This window comes from Haliotis rufescens, unplaced genomic scaffold (genome assembly GCF_023055435.1).
Source record: "Haliotis rufescens isolate VD_foot unplaced genomic scaffold, xgHalRufe1.0.p SCAF_68, whole genome shotgun sequence".
Lineage (NCBI taxonomy): Eukaryota > Metazoa > Mollusca > Gastropoda > Lepetellida > Haliotidae > Haliotis > Haliotis rufescens.
In genome coordinates, this window is record NW_025964359.1 from 240,772 (window position 1) to 255,709 (window position 14,938).

The 14,938-nt window shown below is 42.2% G+C and overlaps 1 protein-coding gene across 2 annotated transcripts in view; it reads left to right on the forward strand.

Annotated features, from left to right (window-relative positions):
* The window catches only part of LOC124146125 (probable G protein-coupled receptor 85), a 30,180-nt gene extending 18,281 nt beyond the window's left edge, over positions 1-11,899 (forward strand). For both annotated transcript variants that reach the window (XM_048387195.1, XM_046516251.2), the window contains exon 2: positions 7,354-11,899. In XM_048387195.1, coding sequence (XP_048243152.1) covers positions 9,510-11,003 — 1,494 coding nt within the window. In that variant the 5' untranslated portion in view covers positions 7,354-9,509 and the 3' untranslated portion in view covers positions 11,004-11,899. The remainder of the gene's footprint in view (positions 1-7,353) is intronic.
* The last annotated feature ends 3,039 nt before the right edge of the window (positions 11,900-14,938 follow it).

The following is a 14,938-nucleotide window of genomic DNA, read 5'->3' on the forward strand; positions in this document are numbered from 1 at the left end:
ATGATACGAATTTTATGATGATAACAAACATTACGCGACGACGTCGAGAGCAGCGAGACTTCATTCGTGATATAGCATGTTAAAAGAAGACATCGAGCAATAGGCAGACCTCACGCAACACGTGACCGCCTCCGTGGTCTAGTGGTAGAGCGTCCGCCCGGAGAGCGGAAGGTCCGGGGTTCGATCCCCGGCCGCGTCATACCAAAAGACGTTAAAAGATGGTACTTGTTGTTACCCTGTCTGGCGCTCGGCATTAAGGGGCTAAAACAAGGACTGGTCGGCTCGGAGTCAGTATACTGTGTCTGAGTGGGGTATTCATGTTTAACTGCGGCATGGTATCTCAGTGAGCCAGCACTATAAATCGGCATCAGTCCGGACTAGTACAAGCAGCCACACACACACGTGCATGCACGTCGCTATATAAGTGCAATAATCTTGGACGCGACGTTAAACCCAATTTCACCTCACCACACCTCACGCAACACGTGACTACAATAAAATGTCACACTTGCACATGACGCCAGTTACTCTTTGTTTATAAATATCTTGCCCAAAATAGCACAACAAAGTAAGCCTCGTTTGGGGATGAATGAGAAAATGAAATGAGTGATCGATGGCCATTTTAAGTAATGATCCCAGTCCATGCCACACCGTGTCTTTAGAGATTTCATGTGGAGTAGGTCCCCAGTGTCAGTGTTTGTCATAAGAGCCGACTAAAATGGGGATCGAATGGTCACAATGTGTGACTGGGATGATCGTGTGTTATAGCATCCTGATTGCGTCGATCGTTGTGCAACAATGTGCCTGGTGGAGACACCTTAACGGTCAAACTGGTCAGGCTGGGGGCATGCCATGTTACACTGATGACGTGGACCCATGTGCTTACTTTCCGTCGCTGGTTTCACTTGTTTGGAATCGATTGTTTACAGCTTGATTGGTTTGTTTGTTGTTTAACGCCGCCCTCAGCAATATTCCAGCTATACGACGGCGGTCTGTAAATAATCCAGTCTGGACCAGACATTCCAGTGATTGACATCATGAGCATCGATCCACGCAATTGGGATCGATGATATGCACCAACCAAGTCAGCGAGCCTGACCACCCGATCCCCTTAATCGCCTTTTACGACAAGCATAGTCACCTTTTACGGCAAGCATGGGTTGCTGAAGACCTATTCTACCCGGAAACTTCACGGGTCCCATCATTTACAGACCATTATTCAGCTGGACTATTGCTGACTGCCGTCTAAACCAACACTCACTCACTCGCTGCCCGCTCCTACACGTGTGATGCTAGATATTGCTGCTGATGTCAGAGACCATAGTTGGCACAGGTCGCAATGTCGTCTTGTGCGCCGCAATTCGCTGTGCAGAGTTGCGTCCCTTAAGCGTGCCGGAAACTCACGATCGTAGTTCTATAAATTCCGGTTCGCCCTGATTATATTTCTAGGTTTGTCAGCACCGCACCCATGCTCGCAGTTAGGTCTAAGACCTGCATCATTTCGGGCTTTCCTCTACATCAACCTGACACGCCGTGATATGACGGGAATACTGTTCCAAGCGGAGTTAAACTCACTCACTCACTCACTCACTCACTCACTCGAAACACGGAAAACACACTCACGAATAGAGGAGGCTTATAGTGTGTCAGACCAAATGTAATCATTATAACCCTTGCTCGTGTCCCCCAGAGACCAACGGACGCATCTGGTTGTATATACAGGGCGATCTATGTCAGTTTAATCTAATAACGATACAACACTGCATGCCAATGTACCATTCCGAGAACGACCACATGTGGCAATAAGACCCAATCAGCACTCCTCTAGGATGTATCAGATGAACTGATACCACTTTGTGCTTTACAGGGTAACTATATAACAAAAATTTGTACATGCGGTCGTTGTTGTGTTAAAGCTGACAACCACGTTAAACACTGACACTCACTGACTGATTCCAGCTCTATAAGAGTTTGAGCATGGTCCATAACCCGTTTTGCTTCTAGTCTGTCAGCACCATACCCGTGCTCGTGGGTTTCACTAACGTTGTAAGCGTCGGAGACCTGCATCACTTCGGGATGCCCTACCACATTAAACTGAAACGCAGTGATTAACTGGAAGACTGTTAAAAGTGGTGTTAAGCCCAATTCATTCGCTCAGTGAGAAGCTAATATATCAATATTTAACATCGGTGCCGTGCTCCACTATCGAAACACGTAATATGATGAAAAAAAGGAAATATGACCATTTACGTTTCCATTCTGCTTTCATCCAATAAACACCGGCATATATAGACACGTGGATATACATTCAGATAGCGTTCACATTTATATATCAGACAGTTGTCAGGGATACCTCCCGTACTCTCTACCATCCTCCCCAGCACCGTGCTCAATCTAGGACACGACTGATGCAATCGCTGTACCTATTGTTACGAGTGATGGCGAAGCAAAGGGATATACCTCAAAACCACTCGCACAATTAAAATAGATTACACAAAAATGGATTGTAATCGTTTCGCAATAGTGCCTTTAACTACCGCAGTACTTACTGCAATAGTAAAACTGCGCTGCCTTCAATCGTTCCCCATCCTGATTGATTGTGATTTCACCACAATTGTAGTGGAATGAAGTGAATTTATTTGAAACACGTTCTTTATGAGTTACAGACTAACGTCGAACTCATCTAAGTTTGGATTTTACATACTATTTCCTGAATCATTAAACTTAATCAATGCGACATTAAAGTATCGATCTGTATGAAACATAATAACTTTTGTGAAATAGGTGAGTTTGTGCGTTGATCTCCAACTGAATACGTGTTTAATATTTATAGTATACGGTTCCATATTCACCATGAATACCAGTCAGAACATCGTTAGCACCGAGAGCTGACACAGATCAGAAAAATGAAATAACTCTCCTTTAACATGAATCTAGTTTTTTATGTATTCCAATTCCGAAATCTCTCTCATCCCTAAACGCGGAATATGATCAACGAAATTATTTATCCAATCATACCTTCCCACTCTCAGAGAACCCGCAATCCCGGACAGACTCCTTAATGCAAAGCGATGTATATAACAGGCCTTTCACGAGTGCATTTCATACATCTATTTATTTCGTATATTAGAAAGTTTCTTGGCGACGAATACATGTAATAGCACCAAACTTACTTCTTACAAATCACCGTAATGAGGGAGAAAATGGATTAGTGAGGGTTCAAAAACGATATTTCTTCCCTGGTAGAATGGGAATGCACCATACATGGTTAATATGAGTGAGTGAGTGAGTGAGTATGGTTTTACGCCGCTTTTAGCAATATTCAAGCAATATCCCGGCGGGGAACACCAAAAATGGGCTTCACACATTGTAACCATGTCGGGAATCGAACCAGGGTCTTCGGCGTGACGAGCGAAAGCTTTAACCACTAGGCTACCCGACCGCCCCTGGTTAATATGAACACCTGGTTTGTTATCGAGGCATACCCCGTAAACAAGTTTCTTTTTTATTATCACCGTTTAGCAATGCCCTTGACTTCTACAGTTGAGGCATCAATTTATCAATACGATAATAGTCTGTTCTTAGATACTAATGAGTCTGGTCAACGGTTAATAAATCAAATGAGTTCAATCAGTTGGATTTAGAAATTGGGTCTTTATTTAGACCTGAAAATAACGACACGATGGATATATAGAGACTATATGTGGAGCTTCACATTAATGTGAACTGGTATGGTCCAACTGAATGAAGACCCGTTCATTGATGAGCTCCATTTCAAAGTGAGTGAGAGAGTGAGTATGGTTTTACGCCGCTTTTAGCAATATTCCCGCAATATCACGGCGGGGGACACCAGAAATGGGCTTTACACATGTCGGGAATCGAACCCGGATCTTCGGCGTGACGAGCGAACGCTTTAACCACTAGGCTACCCGACCGCACCCCATTTCAAAGTTCTGAAATAAGACCCGACGCAACAACAACATGGAAGTATATACAAATAGATCTATATAACTTTACATTAATGCGAACTGAACCCAAGCCCCTATTGCCTGCAGAACTCAGAACTCAATACTCCACACGCGTACCCCGCACGCGTTCAAATCAACTTCGGAAGACAAATCCTGCTGAATAACCCAAATTCTTTTGAATCTGACTCATATAAAGAAGATGTTGAAAATAATATTAAATCACAATGAACCCGTTGTCTCGAAGTTGATGGAAACACAAAGACGCCTTATCTATTTCGAATGTATATATCCTTCGAGATGAAGGTAGTGACGTTAAGTAAGTGATCAGGACCAGGGCCCACTTGCACAAAGCGATCTTAGCGCTAAGATGATCATAATTCCCATACTTTAACATAGGCTTACAATAGTCTTAGCACTAAGATCGCTTTGTGCAAGTGGGCCCTGGAGATGACAACTCTTGGTACGGGAAACTCCAGCGGCTGCCTGACATGAAATTACAATTTGTCTTGTGTGTTTGTTCTGGTCCTGGCATAACAACTTCACACTTGACCCAGGCCGTATCCACCAGGGATACAATCCAAACAAGGAGGCTGACGAGGTTGCGATGACACGCGATTGCCTCCTTGCCAGTGTTTGGCCGGGTGAGGTCAAGTCCTGGAGCTGCGCTGGTGGCATCGAGGACCTCGAGGTGGTATCTACAGAGGTGCTAATGGCCATTTGATGCAGATGGCTTGCACACGTACGTGATAATGTTGCGACTACGACCTTCTGTAGCTGGATGGTGGACGTGGACACTGTATTCAGCATTGAGCATCCATATTTTCACATCACGAACTTGAACATCCATGAAGGTGCTGGGCTGGGCTGCGATTGAAGTTTTACGATTTGATGATACTTAAAAACATTTAAATTTAATTTTCATTTAACAAGTTTCAAATATGACACATATGCCTTGCCCTCGGCATAAAGGGGTACAACATGTCAATATTATGTTTCTGAGTGTGGTATCCATGTTAAACTGCGGGAAGCATTCGTCACCACTCGCCCCTTTCCGTAACCTGCAAGAAGACCCGTCCCCCTATCGATGAATGTTATGTGCGAAAATACGACAAACCAATCAGAATGCGCGTATGATTTCAAGTTCTTCGTCAAACAATCCCTCAGAAATAATTTTTGATTTTATATATGTCTTCATCTAAAAATATAGATCTACCCAAGACACAGTTAAATGTGTTCAACCATACTGTATAATTCCGCATGTCCCGATGTGCTTTAACTTGCATCTGAGATATATATAATATATGGGGAAATATATGTTAACCATTACGCAAAGAGTTGACAATTGTTTTAGGTATGCCCGTTTGCGCTAAGACGGAATCCGGTCGCAAAAATGGCCATGAGAGGGGCACGAGTCGCGATTCGGCTTGTCCCGGAAAAGCACGAGTTGGTCACGAATGTGCGGGAAAGTATCTCGGTGGGCTAGCACTATAAAACTGGCATAGCTCCGTACTAGTTCAAGCAGCCACACACACACACACACACACACACACACACACGGGGGCACGGGTGGCCCAGCCGTCTAAGCCGCCGCGATTCGCTGTGCAGAGTTGCGTCCCTTGGGCACGCCAGAAACCTATGATTGTGGATTCGAAACCCGGTTCTCTACAATTATGTTTCTAGGTTTGTCAGCACCATGCCCGTGCTCGTGGGTTTCACCGATAGGTAAATGTCTGAGACCTGCATCACTTCGGGCTTTCCTCCCACATTAAGCTGGCACGCCACGATATAACTGGAATACTGTTAAAAGCGGCGTTAAACCCAACTCACTCACTCACACACACACACACACACACACACACACAAACACACACACACACACACACACACACACGTGCATGCACGTCATTATATAAATGAACGCGACGTTAATCACCATTTCACCTAACCTCATGGAACAATGGGAAATGTTCCAAAAAGATCCCTCGCAGATTCATTTCCTCATTTCTCCATACAGCAGGTTACGTCATTGTATAATGGATGGTTCTGTAAATGATCTGATTTGATATCGCGTCATCCCATCCCCTGATGTATCTGCTACGAGTGGCGTACCCAGAATTGCCACAAGCAGTTCCTAGCTCTGTTAGCGGTGTAACCCACCACCGCAAGGTCAAGGCTACGGAACATTTCTTCAGTAATAATTGCTCTAATTGCGACGATTTCGTTGGATCGTTAACGAGACACGTCCCTTGCTGCCAGACGGGTTTTCTGTCATGGCTACGTGCTGGATTTTGTCATTAGGATCCAGTGATCATTCGCATGTTCCCCAAAAAATATTTAGAAAATTGTTAATTGAATTATTCGGAAGCCCTTAATTATGAATTGTCGGATATGTAAAACAAAATTCAAATACCATCTCATCTGTCAATATAACTACTACGTCCTAAAACAATGAAAAAATTGAAGGTGAAACATTTGAAGAATGAAAAAAGATGCCAGAGAGGTGATAAAAGAGTAAAGCATTCAGAAATTAGAACCAGATGATCTTTACCCAGCAGTTTCAGCCAAACAAGACCCTTTATCAAACTAGCCATTAAATCGGGAAATTGCAAATAATGATTGCTTCAGCGGCCTGGCTATTGATCACCTGTTTTGTCCATTCGAGATAAGAGCAAGTTACGGCAAATGTTGAAACATGCTGTGGTATTAAAGAGACACTATAATTCAACAGCGTCGATATCATTAAGTGATTCATGGTTTTGATAAACTTGGGAGTGAGGTTGATTTTACGCGTCTTGATGCAATCATGTCATAGCGATGTCACGGCGGGGAATCTACGAATGGGCTTCACATACACCCACGTGTGGAATCGAACCCAGGTTCGGATGTGACGAGCGAACGGTTTCACCAGGTTTCACCATCGACCGTTGATATTACCGCCTCCGAGGTTAAACCCAGCATTAAAACACCATTTCACCTCACCTGATATGAAATATATTTAGGACGCAATTAATGCATATAACTTATGCATAAAACAAATAAATTTAAGTGGAGAGTATATTTTTAAAAATGGGAATTAAATTTCACAGTAAACTACGTTTATAACGAACACGCTTATAACGAACACGTTTATAACGAACACGCTTATAACGAACTGACGGATACAACAAACTGGTCTTTTGGGTACTGGTCTTTTGCTGTATATATGTTGCATATATGCTTATAACGAACTACGGTTAAAACGAACTAAAATTTGTGGTCCCTTTGAGTTCGTTATAACCGTAGTTTACTGTATTGGAACTGGTTGAACCTTAAATTGAAATAAATTGTTGTTAAAGTAAAGTGAATTTGATGTATTACATGTCACCGAACTTCTTTTCCGTTTCAGGAGGAACGTAACCTTCCAGATGTCACATGATCAGTTCGATGAGATATGATTGGTCGCCAAAAACGCAAACGTCAACGCCACACAAAGGAAAACGGAAGATTTGTAAGGGTTCCATGACGCCATGCTGTAAATTATGGAACCAACTTGCTGAATATTGCATGCTCAGAAATCATTGGACTTATTGCAAGGCAAAAAAGTGATGAGCGCAAAGACTGACGTCTGCTCCCGGTGCAGCAGACGACAATAAAAAAACAAATAGAGTTTTTACGAGGCCAGTGATAGATCGAGGCTGGCAAAAGGGAATTTTAAATGCAGACTTTAAGACAGACGAAAACTTCAGCTTGTTCACCGATCTAGAAGTTTTAATATTAGCAGGCGGTCTCATTTCAAAGGAAAGTCACCGTTGATTTAAATGTCCAGATGTAGCAGACAACGATTTCAATAAGAAACCAACATACGCAGCACTATTTTATCACAGACCGCACGGTCTACATTGTCTTTGAAGTTGCTCTTAGCTTCACAGAAGAAGGCATTTCAAACAGTGAGCAAACAATATTCGTTTAACTTTATCATTGACGAAAGGTCAAGGGGTTTCTGCAGCAGATGTCATTTAAGAAAAGCAAGTGGGGCTGCAAAGGTAACATGCGTGGAAGAAGCTTGGCAAACTTCAGATACGTGATATAGAGAAGCTCTTAAGATGCATATGGTACAGAAAAGCCTAAAAGCCTTGTAAGTGGAAGCTTAGGAGTTTGATGCTTTTCATCCTGTGATGGTTGATTTATGGCTTTCTGATGGACATAAACGACTTGTAACTGATGCAAACACCCATTGCAAAGTGCCCACGAGACATCAGGAATGGGATTTACGTCAGTTGAAATAGTTTTAATGTAATGAGACCCATGACATTATGGTTTAAGGAGCTTATGTAATTTCAAGTTTTATCGAGCCGATCATATTGCAAATTGGCCTGTCTCTCAAACATAACTATAGATATTCTGTAACTGGCACTTTTTCTTGACTTCTCAATCTGTAATCGTTATGATAGTTGTTAACAGAGGATACACTTTGGAATTATAACCACGCTATCATTTAATTAGAAGGGCGTGTTTACATTAATTGTACTTTTTTACATTACTGTGACCTTAACTGTATGAGAAATGGACATCGCAAAACCTAATGTCCTGAGAAGCAATATCCCCAGCGTCAGATACGCCCCGAGGATGAACAGGTGTTGATTGCAGACGAGGATCTCATACAATTGACGTTTTTTTATATAAAAAACTCATTTAGCCGAGAGTAATCTGGTAGACGTGGAACCTAAAGGGAGCCAAGTGCTAGGAGACGCAGGAATTGGGTAAATCTTGAAATATAATTACAGTAATTATATCGTATTTCTTCAAGGACAAATTGACCGTGTAGAGATAGGACCGTAAATCAGCTTGACTTGAATATTAGTCAATGAAATCGTGCCACAGTATGATTAACACAGGGAATGGACATAATTCCATCTTTGGCGTGTGTATGATCAAATGAAATTGATTGTTTAAACGACGTCTGTTGTTTTACATACAGGCACGCATTGTTGCTGATCAAGCATCATATTTCAGTCTCATAGGGGCCTCACCGGCACTGGCTTGTAATTTTGGTCTCATTTGGCTTTGTATGGACTTGGGTTGGACGCTGTGAAATCTCCGTGGAGCTGGCTGCACGTTGCGGTGGAAAACGCCCATGTGAGGCTTTAAACCTGATTACTGTGGCCAAACATGATTATTGGTTTTGCACGAAGCCATGCGCTTGATCTTAGACAGATACAGACGAATTAAACTACATTCACTTCCCTGGACATACAGACGAGACAACGGTACAGCATCAGTTCCTCAGCAAAACAAAATGTCTTAAGGGAATCATTTTAGTAAAGTTTTGGAGTATTTTTTTTTATAGTTTGAAATAACTGAAAGGCTGATTGGAGTTCATGCATATGACTAACATCTGTTGCTGTTCAGGCGCGACAGAAACGTTTTCGTCGTTGTGGCAGTAACTGCTAGTTTGGCATTTGGGCATGATAGGTCCAGAGGGACTTAACTATATCGGCTGCAAGCGCTGCTAACTTAATGAACGCGTGCCTGTGATGTGACCATATCGATAGATACAGAGCTATGGAATATAACGTTACTTCAACTGCTTCCAATTTAACCGACTGGGCTGTGGGAAACAACACGACCACAGGGATGTCCAATTCTACAATTGTGTCGGCTGTGTGGACGTCGGAGATGTCACATGCGGCGTCAGAGACGACATCTGTGGCACCAGAAACATCATCTTTTGTGACAGATGCGTGGACGAACACAGTAACAGACTTGTGGACAAGTGACGTTTCGTCTGAAAGTATGTCGTCTGCTTTGTCTTCGGACTTGACGTCTGCTAATTGGATAAAGGAAACAACGTCTGCCGTGACCAATTACTTCACTGAAACGTTAACATACGTTGGCAACGACACAGTTGGTTACAATCGGACGACACCGCCTGTGATAGACTTTGTAACAACAGCCACCACTGTTATCACGTACATAACATCACACGAAGCTTACAAGGGAATACCAATTGATGCACTCGTGCTAAAAACAGTCTCACTAGTGCTCATAGCATTATCTGGAGTTGCTGGCAATGGGTTCATCATTTACACAATTGTCAAAGAAGGTAATCTCCATCGTCCGCCATTTTATTACCTGCTAAGCCTTTGTGTGTCTGACTTGTCCCGAGCAGTGTTTTGTGTTCCTCTCGTGCTAATGACGGTTCTGCAAGGGTCTGTTTGGAAATATGGAACATCAGCTTGCAAACTCTTTGCCTTTGCTAACTCCTTCTTCATCTACAGTTCATCAGGAGCTATATTAGCTATATCAATAGATCGCCACTTCTCAATTGTGTATTCCAAATTTTACAAACGGAGATCCAGAGGACTGGTTAACCTTATTGTGGTTGTTGTTGGCTGGACGATCGCTTTTGCAATGTCCTTCCCCCCTGTGGTAGGAATAGGTACATACGTCTTCATTCCAGAGGAAAGCCAGTGCACCTTTCATCATCGATACTACAAGTCAAACGATACGCTTGGATTCATGCTTGTGTTCTCCGTTATTGTCTTCGTATCTGTGTTTCTCTACTTGCGGGTGTTCTCCTTTCTGAGGTCTCACAGGAAGATGCGACCGCTGGAACATCAGCCTGCTCGGAGTTCCAACTGGACATTTTTTGGCCCGGGGGCTAATGGACAAGCACTTGTTAACGTCATGAATGGATTCGGTGCCAATCCGGCGATGAACCCGCTACGTATGCAGGTGCGTCCAAATTTTGGTAGGGTTGTGAATTTGCATATTGTGAAAAATGAACACCTCACGAGGTTATTTTTTGTCGTAACCTGTTCGTTCAGCTCGCTGTGGTTTCCCTATATTGTGCTTGCGTTTTGGCGAATGTTTGGTGACACTGGAACAATTGGATCGGTGTTCGTGACCATTGCTGCTTGGCTAACATACACCCAGGTGGCGCTGTGCCCTCTTATGTATATTGTGTCACGTGGACCAATCAGGAAGCATTCTCGGACAGTGCTTGATGCAAATGACAAGAAGGAGTTTCTTTTGGAAACAAGGAACAGGAAATGAACGAATCAATCGTTCTGTGATAGATTCAATAAACGTTATATGCTATTTCAGTATTTACCATATAAACGCATTTCTTGTATGAAGATATTGATGAGAATGTATATGTATGCCATCCGTGGAAAGTGGATAGAGATAATATTATTATTTTGATGATAACGCTTTTTATCGACTCAAGAGACGCCAATGCATTACAAGAATATGTTTTACAAAGTAAAGAAAACAAATTATAAAGGATTTTTTTTTAAATCTTCGGAACGAGTTTCAATCTCGATTAGGTAGCATGTCATAATTCCCGAGCTAGTTATTTTACTCAATTCTTCAAATAGAATTATTAGATTTGTTAATTCTACTCCTATTGCTGCAAAAACAACATGATTTCCATGACTGTCATAATACGGTTTGACAAACGAGCAAGTCATATCTGACAACCAATTTGGACATCATGTCTGCTCAACTGAAATATTCCATAATCCTTTTGAGATGACTACTCTACGAAATGTATCCCAAAACGTTGTTAGTGAACGCACAATTGCAGACATCCAACGACCAAATTTACTTCCAGACCGTGTTCCTTGAATGCCGCTTTTTTTGTTACAGCTTATTATACACTTTTGTTACGTTGTCCTTATGTCAATTTGAGTGTGTTTGCTTTAGTGTGATAATTCCGGAAAGAGCCAATGTTTCCGTGTAGAATTCAGCGTGCCAAACACTGTAAGCTATAGAAGGTGTTCCATGGTGTCGAGGGTATGAATGTGACAGTGTGTGTTGTACGTCGTGTGACTACTATGAATCATATTCTTTTATGCGATTTATGTCAAATGATTGTGAAAGTTTTAAAGATGAATCATCAAAACTGTATGTCACTGAATTAAACTTTTATGATTCTGTGAATCAGAGTATGTTTGTATGTTTTCATGTGTACCGTTGAGAGGTAATGTGTAGCGCGGACCTGTTACCCCCCGAATGGATTATGGTGCGTTTGATCAGAGTAGATCCTACACGCGTGAAAAGGAGATCGGGTATTCAGGTGCTGTGATTAGGCTGTGATTTCGTTTGAACTACGGACTACGATTGCATACACATACTTCGAACACACACACACACACACACACACACACACACACACACACACACACACACACACACACACACACACACACACACACACACACACATATATATATATATATGCACGCACGCACACATATATATACTCACATATATATATATAACACATATATATACACACACGCACACATATATATACACGCACATACATATATATACACACACGCACACACACACACACGCATACACATATATATATATATATGTATGTATATATATAAAAACCTTTCACTTAACAATTAGTCTTAACTGTAATCAAAACATAGGATAGAATAGAAATGAGATAAGAATGAGATTAAAAAAATTAATATGAATGCGACACCCCCTCCTCTCAAGCATCAGTGGATTTATATCTTAATAAAATACAGGAGAATCCACACCTTAATCCAACCTTACATGTCGGCCTTTGACGCAGTCGGTATTATCTTACGGTATTATCGAAATCGTACAATGGATTCTGGTTTTTAGCAGAGACCTCTTATGATGATGGACGCTTATGGGTTTTGTCGCTTTCATTTATACGCTTTTATTATGGGGGTTACTAAAGCACAATGTCCCTTAATAAATATGTTCTTCCATGGTTTCATCGTAAGTCAGTGACAAAGTCTTCCATCGCAGATGTTTCCAAACATTAATATCTCTTCCATTGCCTAAATTTAACTTAATTAGCCTGCCCGATTACCCTGTTAGCAGTAAGATGTTCTTTAGTCTCACCCGACTGTGCCCGTCCATTTGAAGGAGATAAGCGATGACATTTGTCAGACAGATCTCAATGTCCACAGGAAATGACTAATGGTTATGTCACAACGACTATTTCATACGACAATCTGCCGTGATTGATCAGGTCCATGGTTTGCTTGTTGTCAGTGCATGGCTGGGTCTGTGAGAGACGATGTGCCTGGTATGAGAGATGGGCTATGTGAGTAGGATCCCCTAATTGGGTCAGGATATCGAGAAGCCATATAATCATCTTCGGCATGAGGAGAAAGCTTCCCGGCAACTCCGAAGATCAGGGTTTGGTTGGCTGGTTGGTTTGTTGTTTAACGCTGCACTCAGCAATATTTCAGCTATATGACGGCGGTCTGTAAATAATCGAGTCTGGACCAGTGATTAACATCATGAGCATCGATCCACCCAATTGGGATACATTGACATGCATCGACAAAGTCACCAAGCCTGACCACCCAGTGATTAATATCATGAGCATCGATCCACCCAATTGGGATACATTGACATGCATCGACAAAGTCACCAAGCCTGACCACCCGATCCCGTTGGCGCCTTTTACGGCAAGCATGGGTTGCTGAAGACCTATTCTACCCGGATCTTCAAGGATTTGATTAGGGTACAGTCTGTGAGTACAATGTGTGAAGTCCATTCTTGATATCCCCCCGCGACTGGATTTGTGCTTTAAGCGTTAAAATAATCCAATTACTCACTCTTTTGTAATGCTTGCCATAAGAGGCGTCTAACGGGATCTTGTGGTCAGGCTCGCTGACTTGGTTGTTGCATGTTATCGATCTCAATTGCGTGGATCGATGCTCATAATGTCAATCACTGGATTGTCTGGTCCGGGATCGATAATGTACAGACCGCCGTCATATAGCTGGAATATTGCTGAACGCGGCGTAAAACAACAAACAAACAAACAAACATAATTCTGTACATCCTGAAACAACGAATTAGATCAGCTGTTACAAATTTTATGTTGGGCAGTGGTGTGTTTGTATCAAATATCTTATTGATATTCAAACAAGCCCTAGAACACTGCTTTATGAACATTTTAATGGGCTTGTCGGGGTGTTGAGGTGTTTTATATCGGCATACATACAAATATGGTCTCAACATACTAGTCGGGGCGGTCGGGTAGCCTAGTGGTTAAAGCGTTCGCTCGTCACGCCGAAGACCTGGGTTCGATTCCCGACATGGGCACAATGTGTGAAGCCCATTTCTGGTGTCCTCCGCCGTGATATTGCTGGAATATTGCTAAAAGCGGCGTAAAACCATACTCACTCACTCACTCAACATACTAGTCTTTGATACGCTATACACTATGTACTACAGCTAGCGGATTCTGACCTTTGTATTAAATTATTTATTCATATGAATCAAGTAATATGACGTATGGACTTGTGTCTCACATTCCGTTAAACATCCGTGCACGGGCATATCTCCTCGTTTGGATAATTTCGATGCTAATTTATGACAGACAACATACATGTATTAATGTCGTTGCTTCCAATACAACGCATAAACAACTACAAATCTTAAGTTCTCTGAAGATGTATACTGCTCAACATTTGACTGGGATACTGAAATATTTCAAACTGTTATGAAACAAGGAGACAATTCAGTGAATTGTGTACATGTGTTGAATTTATTTGCAATGATGCTTACCTCAGTTCCTTGGCAATATTGAATACCAAACGTAAAACGTATGACATACCAAAGACATCAGTGACATTCACAACCCACCAGGACACTCAAGATATCCGGGGCACGGGTGGCCCAGTCGTCTAAGGCGCCGCGATTCGCTGTGCAAAGTTGCGTCCCTTGGGCATGCCAGAAACCTATGATTGTGGGTTCGAATCCCGGTTCGCCCCAATTATGTTTCTAGGTTTGTCAGCACCATATCCGTGCTCTTTGATTTCACCGATGTGGTAAACGTCTAAGACCTGCATCACTTGGGGCTTTCCTCCCACATTAAGCTGACACGCCGCGATATAACTGGAATACTGTTAAAAGCGGCGTTAAACCCAACTCACTCACTCACTCACTCACTCAATATATCCTTTAAAAACATTGAG